General features: G+C 36.7%; 1 protein-coding gene across 7 annotated transcripts in view; it reads left to right on the forward strand.

Annotated features, from left to right (window-relative positions):
- RB1 (RB transcriptional corepressor 1) overlaps positions 1–23,972 on the forward strand; it is a 144,590-nt gene that overhangs the window by 2,813 nt on the left and 117,805 nt on the right. For 6 of the 7 annotated variants that reach the window (XM_033436824.2, XM_033436823.2, XM_033436825.2 and 3 more), the window contains exon 2: positions 182–308. In XM_033436824.2, the coding sequence (XP_033292715.1) occupies positions 182–308 (127 nt within the window). Of the gene's footprint in view, positions 1–181; positions 309–7,426; positions 8,924–23,972 lie in introns of those variants that run through there. The other variant, XM_033436827.2, reaches the window with a different exon arrangement.

Consider the following 23,972-nt stretch of genomic DNA (forward strand, 5'->3'; position numbering starts at 1 on the left):
GAAGAAGATAAACATATGTTTAAATTCTAAGTGTAATTTTTTTCAAAGATAAACAAGATCCTAAAGTATTTAGTGATGCTTTCTTTCAGGATAGTGCTATTATATGCAAAATATTGAAACAAATATTTAATTAATTTGATTGTAAGTATGTGCCTATTATATGTATATTTTCATTTGGTAGGCTTGAGTTTGAAGAAACTGAAGAACCTGATTTTACTGCATTATGTCAGAAATTAAGGATACCAGATCATGTCAGAGAAAGAGCTTGGTTAACTTGGGAGAAAGTTTCATCTGTGGATGGAGTCTTGGTAAGGATTGTCTTAAAATTTTTTGAAAACATTTTTCTAATTTTAAAAATAATTTTTAATCACTGTAGAAAATTTAGAAAATGGAAAATATAAAGCAAAGCTAGTAACAATTCTATTACCCAGGGGCAATTTACTTCTGATAACATTAAAAATTAAAAAGAACCCAAAACTCTCCATGTAGGCCCCCCACCAAAGTATTTTAAAGCAAATTTTAGGTATCATATTTTACTCATAAATACTTCTGTCTGCTATAAAGACTTTTTAAAAAACAAAAAATGCCTCATAAAATAATTTTATACCTCATAAAATAATTTTTTATATCTTATAAAATAATTTTTAGTATCTCATAATAGTGTTCAAATTTCCTGATTGCCTTAGAATTCAGGATATTTGGTAATATTTTGAAATATTTCTTCCATTTTTTCTTTGCATCTGTATGTGTATACCACCAGCAAATAATTATTGATGCTTTATATGTGCTGGGGAATATTATAAACACTTTTCAAAGAACCCATTTGACAATCCGTTAAGATGTGAAATATAAAATCTTTATTTTACATGTAAAATGTAAAACCTTCATTTTATAGATGAAGACACTGAAGTAGAGCAAGGTTAAGTAACTTAACCAAGGACCCTGACTAATAAGATCTAAAGCATACTGTATATAACTACATGTATGATCCCATACATGTAGTTATATGTAGGTACATGTAGTTACATATAGGTTTGTATCTTGTTTAAAAAATTTTTTTCTTAACATATGAGCATTTTCTTATGTTATTAAATATTTTTTGATATTTGATAATGTAGTTTCCAGTGGTAGTGTAATATTTTATTCATTATATGTATTTTAATTTGTTAACTCTTACTGTTATATGACATTTTTTCCTCCAACTTTGGAGCTGTAAAATAATGTGATTAAACATCCTTATTCGTAAGAGTGATGCCTGGCAGAAAGTAAGTCTGTGATAACTTGTTAAATAAATTCATGAACCAATCTCTGATTATTAGAATACATTCTTACAAGTTGAATTACTGAGTCAAAAGCTATGAACATGTAAAAAACTCTTGGTAATTATTGCTAAATTGCACTCCAGACACTTTTCATGAGTTTACTTTCTCATCAGTATTGTAGTAGAGTACATGTATGTCTTTTTTTACTGATCAGATCAATGCAACAAAATGTGCTTATGTACATCCCATAAAAATAACTATTTAAAACCATTAAAAAAATCTCTGATGTCTTAGTCTATTTGGACTATTATAACAAATACCATAAACTGGGTAGCTTATAAACAATAGAAATTTATTTCTCACAGTTCTGGAGGCTGGGAAGACCAAGATCATGGTGCTGGCAGATTCTGTGTCTGGTGAGGGCCCACTTACTTGTTCACAGATACTGCGTTGTCACTGGCCTCACTTGGCAGAGTGGGTGGGAGCTTTTACTGGCTTCTTTTATAAGGGCACCAATTCCATTCATGAGGGCTCTGCCCTCCTGACCTAATCACTCCTGAAGGCCTCATCCCCTAATAACATCACATTGGGTATGAGGTTTTCAGCATATGAATTTTGGGGGGACACAGGCATTCAGTCCATAGCACCTGGTAACAAAAAAAAGGAGAAAACAAATCTCACAGTTCCAAAGATCTGGACATATTCAAGAACTCCATACTAAAAAGGAATACTTGAAGTATCTTGGATGAATGATATTATTGGTATCATCCCAAAGGACCTAATGTATATTTCCACTGATTTGGGTACTTCATGTACAGAGCTGTTTCTGTGCATGCCGTTAAAGAGTCCTTCACTTCTCTCTCTTCCATAAATACTAGGCTTTTAGTTTTCAGAAAGTTGAGAAGGGGTATTTGATTGTAGAGAGTTTGGTGAGTATAGATAGTTTCCAACTTTTAAGCTGGTTGTGTTCCAAATCTCTTTGCAAGTACAATATGGTAGTTAGATTTCCGGGCTGGTTCACAGAAAACTTTTTTTTTTTTTTTTAACTGAACTGTAGCAGTTAATAGTTTTGGGCTTCAGACTTGAATATATATATATACTATATATATATATATAAAATATATGTATATTTTATATATATAAAAGTAACGTTTCATATATATGAATATATATATGTGTATATATATATACATATATATGTGTATATATATATATGAATAAATGTTACTGCTTTTGTATCCTACCCTTTTCTCCTCCTGGCTTTGTCCCTGCTTTCTACGGGAACTGGCACACTTTAAAACTCATCTCCTGATGGAGCTCATGATGGGGACTAGGACATGTGCAGTCATTCCTGGTTGTGTGCTGAGGAAGACAAGAAAGGAATTTCATGTTGCCTTTGGGATTTGGGGTACCTTTTTGTTGGGTACGACTGGATGATGTTGTGTTGTCCTGTTATAATTCACCAGACTTTTGCATAGAAATCTTATTTTAAGTGATAGTTAAGTTTTTGAGGGTTGACCTGATAATTTAACCTTCATTTATACAGTAATTTCTAAGGGAGAATATGAGCCAGTGTGTGCTGAGAAGCGAATGAATGACAAAATGAACCTGTTTCCTATGCAGCCATTCTAGTTGCGATTGGCTGTCTTCTTTGAAACAAGAAGAGGAATGTGGTAACTTAGGGCACTTTTTGGCAACTGAAAATAGATAATGTTTATTGAAATAGAGGATGGGTTAAGAGCAAGGATTTGTCATCAGACTGGACTGACTCAAGTCTCAGATCTACCATATACTGGCTCTGTGATCTCGAAAAGTTACCTAAAATCTCCAAGCCTCAGTTTTTTATTTGTAAAGGGAACTAACAATGATTTTTGGAACTTGGAGTTATTTTGTGGATTAAATAAATTCATGCATATAAAGCACTTATTAGTGTAAATGAGTGCCTATATTAGGTCATGCAAGAGGAATTATTTGACTTAAGAATTACTGCAGAAAATCTTACATTAATATTTTTTTAGGAAAATTTAAGAATCAGTTAAAATGGTTGAAGTTTTAAATGGATGTATAGTGATTCTGATGCAGTATTTTTGCTAAAATCCACATTTTTGAGTTCTTCAGAGTAAAAGAAGTTGTTTATGCATACATGAAAGCATACATTAATTCTTTTAAAGGAAAGGTTTGTGGTATTTTGTCTAGAAATTTCTCCTTGTATAAATGTTTAGTAAGTATGTAATAGGTGATTGCTGTTGTAAGATTAGATTGTGTTCGTGCTGCTTATAGCATATGAATAAAATAAGGAACTTTCCATCAAGAAATTGGCCAGGAATGCTTTTCATACTGTGACTTATGGTGAATCAGTTGTTGGAATTTTGGTTTTCTTTCTGTGTCTTGAATGACAGTGTGGTAGAATAGAAAAGACCTTGGACCTCAGAGCAAAAAACTTTGTAGTTGTAATGTAGCTATATGATTTTAGGCAAATTGTTTAATTCTCCAGTCTCTGTTTGCTCATCTGCAAAGCAGAAATGATGTCTGAATGTCAGTTTCTTTGGGCTTTGCATGTGTATGTGTGTGTGTGTATGTGTGTTTGTATATGTTTTTTGTGTGTATGTATTCAAGGGCTTTGAAATATATTGCCCTTGATAGAGGCATTTTTATAGGTCATTATATTTAGAAAGATAATTGAAAAAAATAGTTTGGAATTGGAGTAATACTAGGCATTCCAGTTAAGCTATACTGCAGAAATATGAAGGGGTTTGTTACTAACCTTAGAAAGCAGAATATCTATTTTAAAATTATGTGTAGTGAAAGGTCCCTTTACCTGTAGTTTTCTAGTCCTTAGTAATATATGTACCCTTTCTGTTTGGCGATGGTGCTGGTATCCTGATTGTATGTGGATGTTGCTGAGCCAAGTGCACTTCAGAACATGTACGTGAACGTTATATTTGTATTACAGTTGTAGGATATTTGCAGCTTCTTTTATTTCTGTTTCCAGTCCTCAGATTAATTTTTTAAAACATTTTGTTATGGAGAATTGCAGATATTTATAAAAGTAGGTAGAGAAAATAGTATGACTTCTCATATACCTCTTAGCCAGCTTCAGCAGTTATCAGTCATAGCCAAACTCTATTTCTCCCTGACCCCAGATTATTTTAAAGTATCCCAGATATGATGTTTCATCTGTACATATTTCAGTATGTATGGGGAAAAAAATAAGAACTCTTAAAAAAATGACCACAGTTCATCACACCTGACAAAATTAATGAAAATTCCTTAATATCAAGTATCCAGCGTTCAAATTTTCTTGATTGTTTCATAAGTTCTTTTTTTTTCAGTATGCTCTAATGAGGATTTAAATAAGGTCCATACAGTATGATTGGTTGACTTGTGTCTTAAATCTTTTAATCTGTTGGTTTCACGTCTTCCTTCCCTCCCCCTTTTCCTTTCTTTTCTTTTCTTTCTTTTTTTTTTTTCAATTTATTTGTTGAAGAAACTGGATTGTTTATCCTGTGGAATTTCTTACTGTGTGTATTTTACAGATTGTACCTCCTTCATTGTTTAACATATTTGCTAATTCTCTGTGTTTCCTAGAAATGGATCTAGAGGCCTGATCAGATCCTGGTTTGATATTTTCCAGAAGAAATACTTCAGAGATGTTGTTGTGTATGACTGTTAGTAGACACATAATGTCTTGCTATCTCTCTCTCTTTTTTTTTCTTTTTTTGATGTAAGCTATTATTGATGACCATTGACTAGATCCATCAGGGGTTGCTAAATGGTGAACTGATAACTTTATCATTCCGTTTTCAATTATTAGCTGTAATTCTTCTGTAAATGGAAACTTTCCTCCATCAATTATTCTTATTCTGAAGTACAGATTATTCAGGAAAGGTAGGATAAGTGCTTTATTCTTTGCTTTTATTGACTAGTTTTCAAGCTGATGAGTTTGTTTTGTAACATTCTGTAAAGGTGACCAATGATTATAATCATCTTTTCAAGTATTATCTTGACAGTACCAATAGCCCAGTTTGACTGTACATAGACATTTAATAAGATCTTTACTCAATGATATTATGACATACTGTTGACCCTTGAACAGTGTGCGGGTTAGGGGTGCCAACCCTCCACACAGTCAACAATCCGCATATGCAGTTCCTTCCTATACAAGGTTCCTCTTTTTCCGCAGTTTCACATCTGAAGGTTCAGCCAACCTTAGGTCACGTAGTAGTATAGTATTTACTACTGAAAAAAGTCTGCCTGTAAGTGGATGCACAGAGTTCATAGCCATGTTCTTCAAGGGTTAACTGTATTTTGTAACATCAAGAATGAATTGGATGTGAGGTCATATAGTATTTAACCTTTGGGATTGTCTTTTTTCATTCAGCTTAATTCCCTGGAGATACAGTGATGTTATATGTCAGTATATTAGTTTGCTAAGGCTGCTGTAACAAAATACTACAGACTGGGTGGCTTAGACAGCAGAAATGTATTTTCTCACAGTTTTGGAGGCTGGAAATCCAAGATAAGAGCTGGGCAGCTTTGGTTTCTTCTGAGGTCTCTCTCCTTGGCTTGCAGATGGCTGCCTTCTCCTTATGTTCTGGAATGGTTTTCCTGTGCGCGTATCCCTGGCGCCTTTTTGTGTGTCAGATTTCCTGTTCATGTAAGGATGCTAGTCAGATTCAGTAAGGCCCACACTTCTGTCCTCATTTCAACTTACTGTACCTCTTTGAGACCCTGTCTCCAAATACAGTTACATTCTCAGGTACTTGGGGTTAGGGCTGCAACATAGGAATTTTGTGGGGGGAGCACAATTCAGCCCATTGCAAATAGTTTGTTCGTTGTTTTTTTTTTTTGGTAGTATTCCATGGTATGGCTGGACCACAGTTTGTTTAATCATTCATTTACTGAAAGATGGATGTGCTGTTCATAGGTTTTAGCTATTATGAATAAAGCTGCTGTGAACATTCGTGTATAGGTTTTTGTGTGGACATCAGTTTTCCACTCTTTAAGTAAACACCAAGGAGTGTGATTGCTGGATCCTGTGGTAAGATCCTATGGTAAGAGTACGTTTATTTTTGTAAGAAACGTCCAGATTATATCCAGAGTGGCTGTATCATTAATGAAAGTTCTTATTGTTTCACATTCTTCCCAGCATTTGGTGTTGTCAGTGTTTTGAATTTTGACCATTCTAATAGGTGTGCTCTCTCATTGTTTTAATTTGCAATTCTCTAATGATATGTGATGCTGAACATCTTTTCATATGCTTACTTGCCATCTGTACATCTTCTTTGGAGCGGTGACTACACCTTGTGCCAATTTTTAAATCTGCTGTTTATTTTCTTATTGTTTTAGGAGGAGTTTTAGGAGGAGTTTATGTATTTTGGGTAACAGTCCTTTTCAGATATATCTTTTGCCAATATTTTCTCCCATTCTGTGGCTTGACTTCTCATTATCTTGACAGTGTCTTTCACAGAGCAGAAATATTTAATTTTAATAAAGTCTGGTTTATAAATTCTTTTCTGAATCATGCCTTTGGTTGGTATTGTATCTAAGTATCATTGCTATCATACTTCCTGACTTCAAACTATATTACGAAGCTACATTAATCAGAATGGAATGGGATTAGCATTCAAACAGACACATAGATCAATGGAAAAGAATAGAGAGCCCAGAAATAAACCCACACACATATGTGGTCAATTAATTTGTGACAAAAGGAGCCAAGAATATACAACAGGGGTAAGACAGTGTCTTCAATAAAGGGTGCCGGGAAAACTGGACAGCCACATGCACAAAATGAAACTCACTGTCTCACACCATAGACAAAAACGAGCTTGAAGTGGATTAAAGACTTGAACATAAGAAACCGTAAACTCCTAGAAGAAAACAGGTGGTAAGCTCGTTGACATCAGTCTTGGCGATGATTTTTTGAATTTGACACCAAAAGCAAAGGCAACAAAAGCAAAAATAAACAAGTAGGACTACGTCAAAATAAAAAGCTTCTGTACAGGAAAGGAAAGCGTCAACAAAATGAAAAGGCAACCTACCAATTGGGAGAAAATATTTGCAAATCATATATCTGATAAGGGGTTAATATCCAAAATACATAAAGAACAGTCCAGTTAAAAACTGGGCAGAGGAACAGAATAGACATATTTCCATAGAAGACATATGGATGACTTACAGGTACATGAAAAGGTGCTTAACATCTCTAATCATTGGGAAAATGCAAATCAAGCCATAATAAAATATCACTCACATCTGTTAGAATGGCTGTTATCAAAAAGACAAGAAATAACAAGTGTTGGTGAGAATGTAGAGAAAAGGGAACCCTAGTACACTGTTGGTAAGAATGTATATTGGTGCAGCCGCTGTGAAAAACTGTACGGAGGGAGGAGAGAGATCAAGATGGAGTTAAAGGACACGGGCTCACCTTCACTCACTTGAACACATCAAAACCAGAACTACATACAGAGCAATGTTTGGTGAAATCGACCCGGGGACTAGCAAGATGACTCTTCTACAACCAAGGCTGTAAAGGAAGAACCACACGAAGGCTGGTAGGAAGGGAGGAGAAGCAATCTGGTCGGGACCTGTACCTGCTGTGGGGGACACAAGAGGAAGGGGATGTCACAGGCTTGGGAATTATCCCTGAGGGAGTGAGGGATTTGAGCCACATATTAGGCATCCTAGCCCAAGGGTCCAGTGCTGGGAAGATGACCCCCTTAACTGGTTTGAAAATCAGTGGGGCTTACTGGAGAGATATAAGAAACCGAGACACCGCTTTTGAAGAGCATGCACAGACTTGCTTCCTCCCAGTCACAGCACAGAGGCAGCAGATGGAAAACTTCCTGGGGCTCTGGCCGGCTTCTCAGGACCGCCCCAGTGTACTCCCTAGCCTGCACAGGGCTCCTGCTCCAGCGCCTCTTGCTCTGGTGCTGCACCCGACTAAGGCGCAGGCTGTTGATGAGAGTGCGCACACGTGGAGGGATCCAAGCCTGCTTGGACCCAGCCCCTGTCTCTGACTGTGGAGGCAGCCATTACCAGCATGTGTGTCAGCGTGTACACTCGGCGGGGAGTGAAACCAGATCCCGGGCGGAGAATGTTGTCACTCAAGTGAGGCTTCCTTACACACACTCAAGAGGGAGCGAAAGTAGCTCTAGGGTGGAGCCCGCCATCGCAGGATTGTGTGCCCCTGCTCACACCTAGAAGGGAGCAAAACCAGGTCAGTGGCATGGCACCAGCCCCTCAAGCCCTGACCCAGCCTCTAACCAAGGCATGTGCACCAGAGGGTGGGGAGAGTGAAATCAGCACAGAAGTACAGCCCCATGCCCTCGAGCCCTGGATGAGCCCCAAACCAAGGCAGGGACTGCCACCCACCTAGCCGAAACCCAGTTCCCTCAGGACTCCTATTCCAGCCCCTTGAGCCCCACCCCACCTCTCACAGGGCGGTGACAGCCATTGAGCAGAGAAGCCCCAGCTCTGACTAGCCACTCCAACTTCAGCCCTACCTCCTACCAAAGTGTTGGCTGCCAGCACACCCTGAGGGAAGATCCAGACTGTGCTCACTTCAGATCCAGCAGCACTCCTACCAAAGCAACTGGACACATGCAGACTGCATAGAGACATTCCCACATGAGGACCTGCCTTCAAGACTGGGAGAGGTAACTGCTTCACCTAATTTCATGGCGACAGAGAAAGTTAAACAAAATGAGAAGACAGAGGAGTATGTTTCAAATGAAAGAGCAAGAAAAAAACCCTGGGGGGAAAAAAACAGACTCTAATGAAACAGAGGTAAATACCTGATAAAGAATTCAAAGCGATAGTAATAAGTATGCTAACAGAACTGGGGAAAAGAATAGATGAACACAGTGAGAATTTTAACAAGGAACTACACACACAAAAAAACCAGTCAGGGGGCTTTCCTGGTGGCACAGAGTCCACCTGCCGATGCAGGGGACACAGGTTCGTGCCCCGGTCCAGGAAGATCCCACATGCCGCGGAGTGGCTGGGCCCGTGAGCCATGGCCACTGAGCCTGCGCGTCCGGAGCCTGTGCTCCGCAAGGGGAGAGGCCAGAACAGTGAGAGGCCCGTGTACCGCAAAAAAAAAAAAAAAAAAAAACCTGAAGAACACAACAACTGAAATGAAAAACACACTAGAGAGAATTAACAGCAGGTTAGGTGATACAGGAGAATGTGTAAGGGATCTGAAAGAATAACGGAAATCACCCAGTCAGAACAGCAAAAAGAAAAACAGATTTTAAAAAATGAGAAGAATAAGGAACCTTTGGGACAATATCAGGTGCACTAAAATTCACAATATAGGGGTCCCAGAAGGAGAAGAGAGAGAGAAAGGATAGAAAATGTAATTGTTGGAATTATGGCTGAAAACTTCCCAAACTTAGACAATGAAACAGATATCCAGGTGCAGGAAACACCCAGAGTCCCAAACAATATGAACCCAAGACGTATCATAATTAAAATGGCAAAAGTTAAAGAGAGAAAAGGCAGCTAGAGAAAAACAGTCACATACATTTCTGTTATGAGTAATTTGTGTCTTCTCTTTCACTCTCTTTTTGTAGTTAATCTGACTATAGGCTTATTGATTTTATTGATCTTTTCAAAGTAACAGATTTTGGTTTCCTTGGATTTTCTGTTGATTTTCTGTTTTCACTAATTCTTTTGTGTTTAGCTGGCTTTTTTATTGAAATGTTTAAATTCCTTTCTTATTTCCTTTTGTGTATATTCTTTCATTGTTTTCTTTGTAGTTACCATGGAGATTACATTTAACATCCTAAAGTTTTAACACTCTAATTTGAATTTATTCAAGCTTAACTTCAATAACATAGAAAATTATGCTTCTTCAACCGTCCTGTCCATACTCCTTTCAGTTGTTGATGTCACAAAATTATGTCTTTTTATATTGAGAGTCCAAAAACATAAACTAATACTTTTTAATGCATCAGTCTCTTAAATTATATAGAAAACAAAAAGTGAAGTTACACATTATTATTACAATAATAATATCTTTTGCAATTGTCCTTTTTTTTTTTTTTTTTTTTGCGGTACACGGGCCTCTCACTGTTGTGGCCTCTCCCATTGCGGAGCACAGGCTCCGGACGCGCAGGCTCAGCGGCCATGGCTCACGGGCCCAGCCGCTCCGCGGCATGTGGGATCTTCCTGGACCGAGGCACAAACCCGTGTCCCCTGCATTGGCAGGCGGACTCTCAACCACTGCGCCACCAGGGAAGCCCTGCAATTGCCTATTTTAAAAATTTATTTATTTTATTTATCTTTGGCTGCGGTGGGTCTTTGTTGCTGTGCACAGGCTTTCTCTAGTTGTGGCGAGTGGGGGCTACTTTTCGTTGCAGTGCGCAGGCTTCTCATTGCAGTGGCTTCTCTTGTTGCTGAGCATGGGCTCTAGGCATGTACGCTTCAGTAGTTGTGGCTTGCAGGCTCTAGAGCGCAGGTATTTGTAGAGCGCAGAGTATTTGTGGCTCACGGGTATAGTTGCTCTGAGGCATGTGGGATCTTTCTGGACCAGGGATTGAACCTGTGTCCCCTGCATTGGCAAGCAGATCCTTAACCACTGCACCACCCAGGAAGTCCTGCCCATGTATATACTTTTACTGAGATTTTTATTTCTTCATATGGCTTTGAGTTACTGACTTTAGTCCTTTAATTTCAACCTGCAGGACTCCTTTTAGCATTGCTCATAGGATATGTATAGTGGTAATGATAATTATCTTCCTCAACTTTCGTTTATCTAAGAATGTCTTAATTTTTTCCTCACTTTTGAAGGACAGTTTTGCTGCCTATTGCAATCCTGGCTGACAGTTTTTTTCTTTTAGCACATTGAATACATCAGCTCCTTCTGAATACTGCCTTCTGGCCTTCAGAGTTTCTGATGAGAAATCTGCAGATAATCTTATTGAAGATCCTTTATACATGATGGCTTTCTTCTTTCTTGCTGCTTTAAAAATTCTCCCTTTGTGGGCTTCCCTGGTGGTGCAGTGGTTGACAGTCCGCCTGCTGATGCAGGGGACACGGGTTTGTGCCCTGGTCCGGGAAGATCCCACATGCCGCGGAGTGGCTGGGCCCATGAGCCATGGCCACTGAGCCTGCGCATCCGGAGCCTGTGCTCTGCAACGAGAGAGGCCACAACAGTGAGAGGCCCGCATACCAAAAAAAAAAAAAAAAAAAAAAAATTCTCCCTTTGTCCTTGGGACTGACAGCTTGCTTATAATATGTCTTGGAATGGGTCCCTTTGAGTTCATCCTACTTGGAGTTTAAGCTTCTTGGATGCTTATATTCATGTCTTTCATCACATTTTGGAAATTTTGGCCATTATTTTAAAAAATATTTTCCGTTTCTTTTTTCTCTCTTCTTCTGGAACTCCCATAATGCATATGTTGTTCCACTTAATGGTGTCTTACAGGTCCCTTAGTCTCTGTTCGCTTTTCTTCAGATTTTTTTCTTTCTGTTTCTTAGACTCAGTACATTGTCCTGTCTTCAAGTTTGTTGTTTCTTGCTTCTGCTTTCTCAAATCTATCTCTGAATCTCTGTAGTGAATTTTTCATTTTGGTTATTATACTTTTCAGCTCCAGAATTTCTAGAGACTTCTTTTTTAGGTTCTATCTATTGATATTTCCATTTTGTTTGTACATCATTTTCTTGACATATCTTCCTTTAGTTCTTTGAGCATCTTTAAGACACTTGTTTTAAAATTTTCATCTAGTAAATCTGCCATGAAATCTTTTTCAAGGATACTTTCTTTTGGCCAACTTTTTTTTCCTTTAAATGAGCCATACTTTCTTGTTCTTTGTATGCATTGTCATTTTTTTGTTGAAAACTGGACATTTGAATCTAATAATGTGGTAAGTCTGATATCACATTCTCCCCACTTCCCTAGAGTTTGCTGTTTGTTTGTTTGTTTTCATTTTTGTTTGGTTTGGTTTTGATTGTTGTAGGCTATGTCTGTGCCAGGGATCAGCCTGAAGTATAAACTTAAGGTCTTCTCAGGCCTTTTCTGATTCTGTGCCTTTCTTGGGTGTGCAGTGTGACTTTCTAATTTCCTCCATTTATTTGGTTACTTTTGAATGTCTTAGTCCAATGTCTGACTCCCAAAAGAGGAAAAAGAGAAAAAAATGAAGAGTAGGGGGAAGGTGCCAACTTTTTAAATCTCCTGGCAGTCACTTCAACTAGAGGGAGAGGTGCTTACAACAATGGGAGAGGTGCAACAACAGTAGCCCCCACCTCTTTGCCTGCTCTTCTGTGATGAGCAGTGATAAGTGATCAGAGCACAGATCTGTGAAATTTGGAGGACTGGGTCCTTTCTGCACACCCTGGCTCCTGCAGATTCTGTGCAGGCTGTTCCAGGAACATGTGCATAGTTGCCTGCCATGTGGGTGACAGTTGGCTATGGGTACCTGTTACTGTGTTCAGAGCTGAAATTGACAGAAATTAACTATCATTCACCTTCTTTGCCTTCCCCTGGAAGTTGTAAGCCTTTAATAGACTCCAGAGTTCCAGAATAGTTATATCCGACAGATTCTGCCAGTGCAACTGTTGTCTGGGTGGGGAGACAGATTTCTAGTGCTTCCTACTCTGCCGTCTTCCCAGAATTCTCTCTTCATATGAGTTTTAGGATCAATTTGTCAGTTTCTTTCAGAAAGACAGTTGAGATTTCAGTAGAGGTTATACTGAATCTCTAGATTAATTTGGGGAGTATTGCCATCTTAACAATATTATCTTCAGATGCATGAGCATGAAATGTCTTTCCATTTATTGAGATATTCTTTAATTTTTCAACAGTATTTTTAGTTTTTAGAGTGCAAGTCTTGCAATTAAAATATTATTCCTAAGTATTTTATTCTTACTGATTCTGTTATAAATGGAATTTGTTTTTGGTTTTTGGTTTATTCATTGCTGGTGTATAGAAATACAGTTGACTTTTGCATGTTGATTTTGTATGCTGCAAACTTGCTGAATTCATATTTTAATTCAAATAGTTTTTTAGTGTATTCCTGAGAATTTTCTGAATACAAGATCATATTGTCTGCAAATAGAGATAGTTTTACTTCTTCCTTTATAATCTGGGTGCCTTTTATTTCTTTTTCTTCCCTAATTGCCCTGGCTAGAACCTTCAATACATTGTTGTCTTTTTCCTTATCTTAGGGGGAAGAACATTCAGTCTTTTACCATTATTTATGATGTGGGCTTTTTGTCGATGCCTTTGTCAGGTTGAGGACGTTCCCTTTTATTCCTGTCGTATTGAGTGTTTTGTCAAATGATTTTGGATTTTGTCAAATGATTTTTCTGCATCTATTGAGATAATCATATGTTTTTTTCTCCTTATTGATATAATGTATTATATTATTTTAAGATTTTAAACAACATTGCATTTTTAGGATAAAGTGGGTCTTATCCTAAAAATCCCACTTGGTCATAGTCTGTAATTCTTTTTATATATTTGTAAATTTGGTTTCCTCGTATTTTGTTGAGGATTTTTTTTTTTTTTTGGCTGTGTTGGGTCTTTGTTGCTATGAGCGGGCTTTCTCTAGTTGTGGTGAGCGGGGACTACTCTTCATTGCAGTATGCGGGCTTCTCATTGTTGTGGCTTCTCTTGTTGCGGAGCACATGCTCTAGGTGCACAGGCTTCAGTAGTTGTGGCACGTGGGCTCAGTAGTTGTGGCTTGCGAGTTCTAGAGCTCAGGCTCAGTAGTTGTGGTGCACGGGCTTAGTTACTCCGTGGCATGTGAGATCTTCCTGGGCCAGGGCATGAACCTGTGTCTCTGGAATTGGCAGGCAGATTCTTAATCACTGCGCCACCAGGGAAGCCCTTTGTTGACAATTTTTATGCATATGTTCATAAGAAATTTTGGTCTCTATTTTCTTTCCTTGTAATGTCTTTGTATGATTTTAGTGTCAGGGTAGTACTGACCTCTCACAGAAGGAGTTGGGAAATGTTTCCTCCTCTTCAGTTTTTATGGAGCAATTTGGTGACTTGATATTAATTCTACTTTAAATATTTGGTAGAATTCACCAGTGAAACCATCTGAGCCTGGACTTTTCTCTGTGTAGAAGTTTTAAAATTACTAATCCAACCTCTTACCTTGTTGGAGGTCTTTTCAGATGTCAGTTTCTTTTTGAGTTGGTTTTGGTCCAACTCTTTTGGAGTTGGATCTTTTTAGAAATTTGTCCATTTCATCTGTGTTATCTAATTTGTCAGCATGCAGTTGTTCATAGCATTCCTGTTATAATTCTTTTTTTATTTCTGTAATGTTGGTCTTAATGTCCTTATTTCATTCCTAATTTTAGCTAATTTGAGTCTTTCTTTTTTCTTGATCAATCTAACTAAAAGCTTCTCTATTTTGTTGGTTTTTTCAAAAAACCAGTCTTTGGTTTTATTGTTTTTTCTCTTCTATTCTCTAAAAAATTTAATCAAACCGTTTCCTTCCTATCCTTTTTACCATTTAATGTTTTAAACGTAATATAAATGTTGGATAACATTATTAAAGTTCATCATGAACTACTCAGATATATCTAACATATAATTATATATAATTGTTATAATAATATATAATTTGACTTCCTACTTTTAAAATTGCTTTTTCTTCATGAAAGTTTTTACTGTTGGCCAGTATTGTTTACTGCAGTATATTTTCTTCTTTCTGAGGATCCATGGAAGGAATTTTACTCTCATCTCTGAATGAAGACTAGCTAGGCTTCTTCTGAGAAGCTATTTTATTTTATTTTATTTTATTTTATTTTATTTTGTGGTCATTATGAATCTTATAACTTATTGTCTACTGTTTTGAATTCCACCTTTCAAGGCGTAGTATGTAGTTTTTCAGATACTAACATCTTGTCATTTTCTCCCACCATTTCTATATTTCCCTTTCAGCATTTCAAAAATATATATATTCATATATAAACACACACCCATATATATTCAAAACTCAAATGTACTTGTTTTAAAAAATTTTATAGTAATAGAGTGAAAAGTGAATATCCATTGCTCTCTTTGTATTCCCACTTCTGTAGAAATAACCACTGATAAATTTTTTGCTCATTCTATCCCTTCAACCCTTCCTCACTTCCCCTTTCACACCCACACACACAAAGGATTTTTATTTTACCTCACTGAGGTCTTATTATTTACTTACACTTTTTAGCCAATTTATTATCAGTGTGTTTGAAATAGGCAGTAGATTCAGATGGTTCAAGATTCAAAAGAAATAAAAATGTAAACAGTGAGAAGTCTCTCTCATTCTTTCCCCTAAGGTGCCTGCTTTTCCTCTGTAGGCAGCTAATAAAAGTTTCTAGTTTTTGCATTTTTCTGCACCTTGCTTTTTTCATGTAGTGATGTATCTTGAAGAGCACCTCTCCCTCTGTGTTTAGCTTAATCTTTTTAGTGGATGTATTTCCCATTGTATGGATGTGTAATTTATTTATATATTCCCCTGTTAGCAAACATTTAGTTTATTTTTGAACATTTGATACTACAAACTGCTGCAGTGAATAGCTTTTTATATACATTTAATGCACAAATGAGAGTACTGCTGTAGTGTAGATTCCTAGAAGTGAAACCACTGGGTCAGAAGACATTCACATTTTAAAAATTTAATAGATTATGTCTTTGCTCATAGAATAAAATCTTTGCTGATATCTCACTTTTCCAGTGAGGCCTAAGACTGTTTAATACTGTAATCTGCCCCTACTTCTCCCTCAAATTCTCTATTCACTTTACCCTGCTTTTTTTTAAATTGAAGTATAGTTGTTTACAATGTTGTGTTGGTTTCTAGTGTACAGCAAAGTGATTCAGTTACGCACGTGTGTGTGCGTGTGTGTATTGTTACAAGATACTGAATATAGTTCCCTGTGCTGTACAGTAGGACATTGTTGTTTACCTATTTTATAATTTTTTTTTTTTTGGCTACATTGGGTCTTTGTTGCTGCGTGTGGGCTTTCTCTAGCTGTGGCCAGCGCAGGCTACTCTTTGTTGCGGTGCTTCTCATTGAGGTGACTTCTCTTGTTGCAGAGCACGGGCTCTAGGCGCGTGGGCTTCTGTAGTTGTGGCCCGTGGGCTCAGTAATTGTGGCTCGCGAGTTCTAGAGCACAGGCTCAGTAGTTGTGGTGCATGGGCTTAGTTGCTCCATGGCATGTGGGATCTTCCCAGACTAGGGATCGAACCTGTGTCCCCTGCATTGGCAGGTGGATTCATAACCACTGTGCCACCAGGGAAGTCCACCTATTTTATAATTTATATATAGTAGTGTGTATCTGTTAATCCCAAGCTCTTTCCCCTTTGGTAACCATAAGTTTGTTTTCTGTGTCTGTGAATCTGTTTCTGTTTTGTCCATAAGATCATTTGTATCATTTTTTAGATTCCACATGTAAGTGATATCTTATGATACTTGCCTTTGTCTGTCTGACTTACTTCACTTAGTATGATAGTCTCTGGGTCCATCCATGTTGCTGCAGATGGGATTATTTCATTCTTTTTGATGGCTAAGTAATATTCAGTTGTGTATATATACCACATCTTCTTTATCCATTCATCTGTCGATGGACACTTGGCTGCTTCCATGTGTTGGCTATTGGTATGAACATTGGGGTGCATGTATCTTTTCAAATTAGAGTTTTATCCAGATTTATGCCCAGGAGTGGAATTGCAGGATCATATGGTAGCTCTATTTTTAGTTTTTTAAGGAACCTCCATACTGTTCTCCATAGTGTCTGCACCAGTTTACATTCCCACCAACAGTGTACGATACCCTGCTCTTTTTTCTCTCTTTCTTTTTTAAATTTTATTAATTTTATTTATTTTTGGCTGCACTGGGTCTTTGTTGCTGTGCATGGGCTTTCTCTAGTTGCAGCGAGTGGGGGCTACTCTTTGTTGCGGTGTGCGGGCTTCTCATTGCAGTTGCTTCTCTTGTTGCAGAGCACGGGCTCTAGAGTGCAGGCTCAGTAGTTGTGGCGCACGGGCTTAGTTGCTGCGCAGCATGTGGGATCTTCCTGGACCAGGGCTTGAACCCGTATCTCCTGCATTGGCTGGTGGATTCTTAACCACTGCGCCACCAGGGAAGGCCTCTTTTTCAAACATAGTATATAGTTTACTTATAGATACTGATTTTTGTTTATTATCGTTCTCTTCCCCCTAAAATGTCAGCTCCAGGAAACAGGAATGTTTATTTTGTTTACTGATGTATTCCTAGCAGTTATAATAGTGCTTACTGCTTGGTAGGCATTTAGTAAATATTTGCTGAATAAATTAAATGAATTAGAGAATAAGGTACAAAATTATCCTTCCTAAAAAGCCCAATTTCTTTACCCACATATTTTGGATTTTGGAGTCTTATTTTATATAGTTTTCTAAGATTAAAAAAAAATTCTTTTTAGTACGTATTAGGATATAAATGACTGAAAACAGCTATAATGTATTTCTTTTAAAAAACTACCCCTCCCTCAATTCCCCACAAACATAGGGATGAACTCTAAGTTTTATTCTCCATATTAGAAGTAGATACCAGAAGGATACATCACACACTATATAGCATCTTCTTTTCCAAAGGATTGGAATGACTGTGGAGATTGTTATAGGCTTCCAGGTTTGCTAGGATATCTTCAATCTCAATTTAATAGGACTATTTGTTTTTCTGTACTTTAAACATCTTTATGCCCTATATAAATATAATTTAGATAAAACATATGTTGTTTTGAAATAAATGATTGTAAATGATCTATCAGTGAATTAATTAATGTTTTCCTTATTATGTACATTATAGTTTTAGAGGCCTGATATTCATAATTATTGATGTTCAGATTGGTAGTTATTTCTGCCTGTTACATGTTCAGCTATAAACAGATAGTCAAGTTTATATGAGACCTAGATATTTAGGAGAGCTTTGAAGTGAATTATTTTATCAAAATTTCCTATTCCTCTTCCTGTTTTAATTTACCTCTTTTCAATATGTGCTCTGATTTTCTCATTCTACAAACTTTTTTTTAAGGTAAGTTGAATCAGAATTATCAATATATTGCAGTCAGAAACCACCAAATTTTCCCCACCTTGGATCTGTTTTAAGAAGTTTACCAAACTTAGTTTATTAAATAATAATTTTTCCTAGTTTTATTCAAGGCATACAAAGCTGCCAGCCAGTGTTTTTTATCAATGTAAAGGTAAATTGTGTTACCTTGCTGCATTGAATTCTAGCAAAAGTGAAGTATTTGGTACTTTAGTTACTGAGGCATTATTGAAAGTAAACATATGGGTTCTCTTAAGTTTTTAAAAATTTCAGCACATTTGCCAAAGATTATCATTTTATGATTTGGAACCCTAGAAACTCCCAGACCACAGGACTTGATGATCAATGATCCCTTTCATTTCCCTTCCAGTTGAGATTCTTTCATTTTAACGCCAAGTCATTTATTCATTAGTTATGTTTTCATTTTTTTCAAGTATTATATGTGATACTGGTAGAAGGAGTTGACATGCAAACTTTGGAAGATACCTTTTATACATATAATTAAATCTGAGTTGTAGGAGTTGACTTCCTCAGTTTTTTTCATCTTTGTTTCTAAGAGTGGTAGACATCGATTTCATTGATCTTTTACAGAAAAACCAATTAATTAGTCGTTGTTTTAATATGGCGGCAGTTTTCTCTCCTCTGTGGCTATATCTTCTTGGGTGGGTCATCTTTTGGGCCTTTGGCTCAATAAAGCAAGCAGAGAGCTTGACTAGAAACTACATTCCAGGTCAGTTATGTATCACATGTTTAGGAAATGAGGTCTGTAGTATCATTTGTTTGTGTGAGTTAGTCCTGTTGATACTCACTAGGTTATCAATGTGTGATCAGGAGCTAAAGAAACTAGTAGAACCAATATTCTTACCTTATATTTTTTACTCATGATTCAGTTGCTGCTTGTTTCTCTGAGCATACTAGGAGGAAAAAGAGTAAAAAAAAGTCATTCTATCCTATACGGGGGGATGACTGTTGCTACTGCTCTTTTAAAAAATGTGCATTTAACATCAAGTTAGTGCTGGACGTTGTACTAGGTTTTTGGGGGTATAACGGTGTATTAGATATAATTATGCCTTCAAAATGCTTACAGACTAGTTGAGATATGGACAATTGAGCAAGTAAGTAAGCTGAACTTAAGTTTACTTAAGTGCTTAAATTGGCCTATCCATTCAGTTCTGTAAGAGCTCTTAAAGGAGGGAGCCCCAGGTACTAAATTCTTGGGCAGAAGGCTAGATGAATCTCAACTTGCCAGGTACATATTTTTCTGGGAGTAGAGTCAACTGTCTCCCCACAAAGGCATTGTGTAACTGGATGGCTAATTCAGTTGGTGTTCACCCTTGAATATGGTATCAAAAATATGATTGAGTACAAATATGATTGAGCTTTCACATTCTTCTTGACTGTGCTACTCTTGCCTTTTGCTTCTTCTGACCACATCAAAGAATTTCCTTAACACTAACTGCTGAGGGCTAATATTATGCAAGTGAGAGGAAGGATTTTCTGGCATATTAGCATGTTATCCCTTTTGCTCCTACATATAACCTTGGTAAGGAGGAAATCCAGGAGTGGAAGATAAAGGCAGCTCTTATCACCTCTACTTCTCTAATACATTTAACTTGTAACTTTATGGCTAATCATGCATTACAGTCTCATGAATCTAGTGTAAGGATGTATCCTTTTGACCCTGAGATAAAGAGCATATTACTTATGGCTTATTTCCATCTTGGTCATGGCTGATATTTTAAAAAGGGAAGATAAGAGAGAGTAGTGTTTTTAACTTTTAAAATTTCAGTTTGAATTCATGTTGGTTATGATAGCATGACTAGTAAGATAACCTACTTTTCAGATGTTTCCAAGATGATTTATGTTACCACTTGGTGGAGCTCTTTTATAAGTTAGTGCTTGTGATAAAGCAAGTACAAGTCATCACTAATTCGGGGTTGTCAATTGGGTGGTTCAGGTGAACTAAATTAAACGACAGCTTAAGTAGGTAGCCTCTTAAGTGTTGATTGTAGATTTCTATTTAAACTATAGTATATGTAATTACAGTTTTAATATTTTAAAGATTTTTCTCAAGAATATTCCTAATTTTTCTCTCTCCTGCTTTATATAAATTTAGTACTTTTAAATTGACTTACTTTCCCCCCATTTTATAGTTGTTAGGTAACTTAGAAAATGTATCTAGTGTTAATGAAGAAAATGAAAATCATTTGTAATCCTACCACCTAGAGATAATAGTTAACATTTTGATATATATTTGCCTTTCCTTCCTTTTAAAATTTTTTCACAAAATTGGAGTCAAAATATACACAGAATTTTGTGTTCTGGTGTTTTTTTCTCTTAACATGCCTTTGGTATTTTCCCATGTCCTTATAATCTTTGAAATGTTTTGAGAGTTTTATGTTATTCCATGATATAGATCTATCATAATTTTTTAACCGTTTTATTTAAAGATATTTAAGCTTTTCCCACTATTTTTACTCTTATAAATAATTCTTTGAACATATATTACACTAAATCTTGACTCAACACTCCAATTATTTTCATAGGATAAATTCTTAGAGATAAAACTGAACTCTTAAGGATCTTGATGCATATTTGCAAATTGTCCTTCAACTGACACTATTCTGAGGTTCAGTATTTTCAAAATATGTTTATTGGAAATTACTGTTTTTTCTTTTGCAAAATGCTTTTTCTTACCCTTTCCCCATTTTTTTCTTCTATTTATTTATTGGTCATTCTTTTGGCTGAGTAAAAATTACTTTTCCTCTGTTTTAACAATTTTTAAGGTGCTGTTCTGAGCCCATTTCGTAATTCTCAACTAAATTTTCAAGAAAACAAATCAGTTACAGATTTTAGGTTGTAAATTGCCATTGGAAAATAGGGCCTGGATCTTGAGAGAGCAGTGAGGGCTGGAAAGCAGGATGAGATATGAGAAACACCTGTATGGAGGTGATGAGGGTGCTATAGAAGTGGATGAGATTGTGGAGGAAAAGAGAAGGTTCTGGGAAAAAGTCCTTGGAATTAGGAAACACTGAAAAAGTTGGGAGAAATAAAGAGAATGCGGATGTTAGAGTGTCTAAAAAGCTAAGGGAAAAAGTTTCATTACAGTGGTGTTAGATGTTGTATACAGGACTTTGTGGATGAAACCAAAGAAAAGGCCATTCAGTTTAGAAAGAGAGCAGTCTTTGGAGACTTCGAGAATAGCGTCAGTAGAATAGTGCTTATATAGTAGATGTGTTCAGTGGATGCAGTAGGTGTGACTGTGAGAGTGTACATGATGAGTATGTATGTGAATAGTGAGAATAGTGAGAGGTTTAGATGTGTGGTTAGGCCAGTAGCTTGATAAAGTCCAGGGATAGGTTTTTTTCTTTTTTTAAGGTGGTGCAAGCTTATCTAAAGGGAAATAAGTGTTTAGAAAGAAGTGTTAGAGAAATTACAGAAGACAGAGGGAAGCATTAATAAACTAGGTCTTGAAGGAGATGAGAGGCAGTGTGATCCAAAGTGGGAGATACGGAGGGATTAGATATATTAATTTGAGAGTGGAGGAGAATGTCCATTTGTTAAAGTCAGAAGAGGAAGTTGAAGATGCAGAGACATTGGAGGAAGACTGAAGTTTATGGTGTTTAGAAATTATTTGATGTGGAGAAAAATGTTGAGGCTTTTGGTATTGTGATTCTCTAACCTTCTCAGTAAAATAGAAATGAAAAGTACAGAATAGTAAAGTAGTTAAGAGTATAGGACTCTTAGTGGGGTGATGAGATTAAGGATTTCAGTAGTGAAAATGTTAGGAACATCAATGTAGAAATGTAATTAAGGAAATATTCTTAAATAAATGGAACAATACTAAATTGAGTGTTAAGAAACTTGGGTTTTAGGTCTGTGGCATCGACTGGCTGTGTTGAGCAAATCTCAACACTCTAGTCTTTAATTTCTTAATCTGCACAATTAGAAGTAAATCAGATGTCCTTTACGGATTTAAAAATCTTGAATCAAACTGAACTAAAAAAGAACAAAACATAGCTACAGTAATCAAGACATTGTAGTACTAGTAAAAAGAAAGACAAGCAGGTCAGTGGAACAGAACAGAGAATCCAGAAATAGAATTCACACATATATAGTCAGTCTTTGCACACAGAGGTGCTAAGGTAATTCAGTGGAGGAAGGATATTCCTCTAACAAACGATGCTGGAGCAATTGGACGTCCATATGCAAAAAAAGAACTTTAATCCCTATCTTGCACCATTTATAAAAGTTAATTCAAATGAATCGTAGATCTAAACTTGTAGAAGATGACATAGGAGAAAATCTTCGTGACCTTGAGTTAAGCAAAGATTTCATAGATAGCACCACCAAAAGCGTGATCTATAAAGCAAAGTAATAAATTGAGCTCCATCAAAATTAAAAACTTATGCTCTTTGGCATACAATATTTAAGAAAATGAAAAGCCACAGATTGGGTGAAGATTTTTGCAAAACACACATCTGTTAAGCGATTTGAATCCAGAATGTATAACTAATTCTTACAACTTAATAAGACAAACAACTGAATAGAAAATTGGCAAAAGATTTGAAAACACCCTTTACCAAAGAAGAGATATGGATGTTAAGTAAGATTTGAAAAAATACTCAATGTCATTAGTCCTTGGGAAAAGGTACCATTACATACCTACTAGGATGGCTAAAAAACAGGCAAGAACAGACAAACAAAAACTAAGTGCTAGTAAGGATGTGAAGCAGCTGGAACTCTCATTTGTTGCTGGTGGGAATGCAAAATGGTACAGCCACATTAGAAAACAGTTTACTAGTTTCTTATAAACTTAAACTTGTATTTAATATAGAACTTAGCATTCCTCAACTTAGATATTCACCCAAGAAAAATGAGAACATACATCCACCTAAAGATCTGTAGTTGAATATTTAAGGCTAGGGTTAGTAGCCTCATTCATAGCAGTGTATTCAGCTGTTGGAGTGGATAAATAAATTGTGGTATTCATACAATGGAGTGCTACTCAGCAATTAAAAGGAATAAATACTAATATTATAGATACAACAATATGGATGAGTCCTCAGAAGCATTATGCTAAGTGAAAGAAGCCAGACGAAAAAGGCTACAGACTGTCTAATTCCATTTGTATGATATTCTGGAAAAGGAATTGAAATCAGATCAGTGATTTCCAGGGGCTGGAGGTCAATAAACATGATTTCTTACACTTACACTTACACTTACACACACACACACACACACACACACACACACACACACAACTCCACACACACACACACACACACACACACACACACACACACACACACACACACAACTCCAGCATTCCTTAGCATTCCCAGGAATGGACGTTTTTGGTGTGGAGAAGGTTGGATTACGGATAGTATTGAGACAGATATGATACAGAGGAATGAGTGCTAGATTCACTGATAATAGTGCTGCTGCTGATGGTTGTAATTCAATGAGTATAATGCCGGTCACCATGCTGATTACTTAAGTGCATCCTCAGAGACTTCCCTGGCATTCCAGTGGTTAAGAATTTACACTTCCACTGCACAGGGCACAGGTTTGACCCTGGTTGGGGAACTAAGATCCTGCATGCCACCACGTGAGGCCCAAAAAATAAATAAATAAAAATAAAAAGTGTCCTTACTGTTAATTTTCATAGTGACTCTGATTA

Source organism: Orcinus orca, chromosome 18 (assembly GCF_937001465.1).
Source record: "Orcinus orca chromosome 18, mOrcOrc1.1, whole genome shotgun sequence".
NCBI classification, from domain to species: Eukaryota; Metazoa; Chordata; class Mammalia; order Artiodactyla; family Delphinidae; genus Orcinus; species Orcinus orca.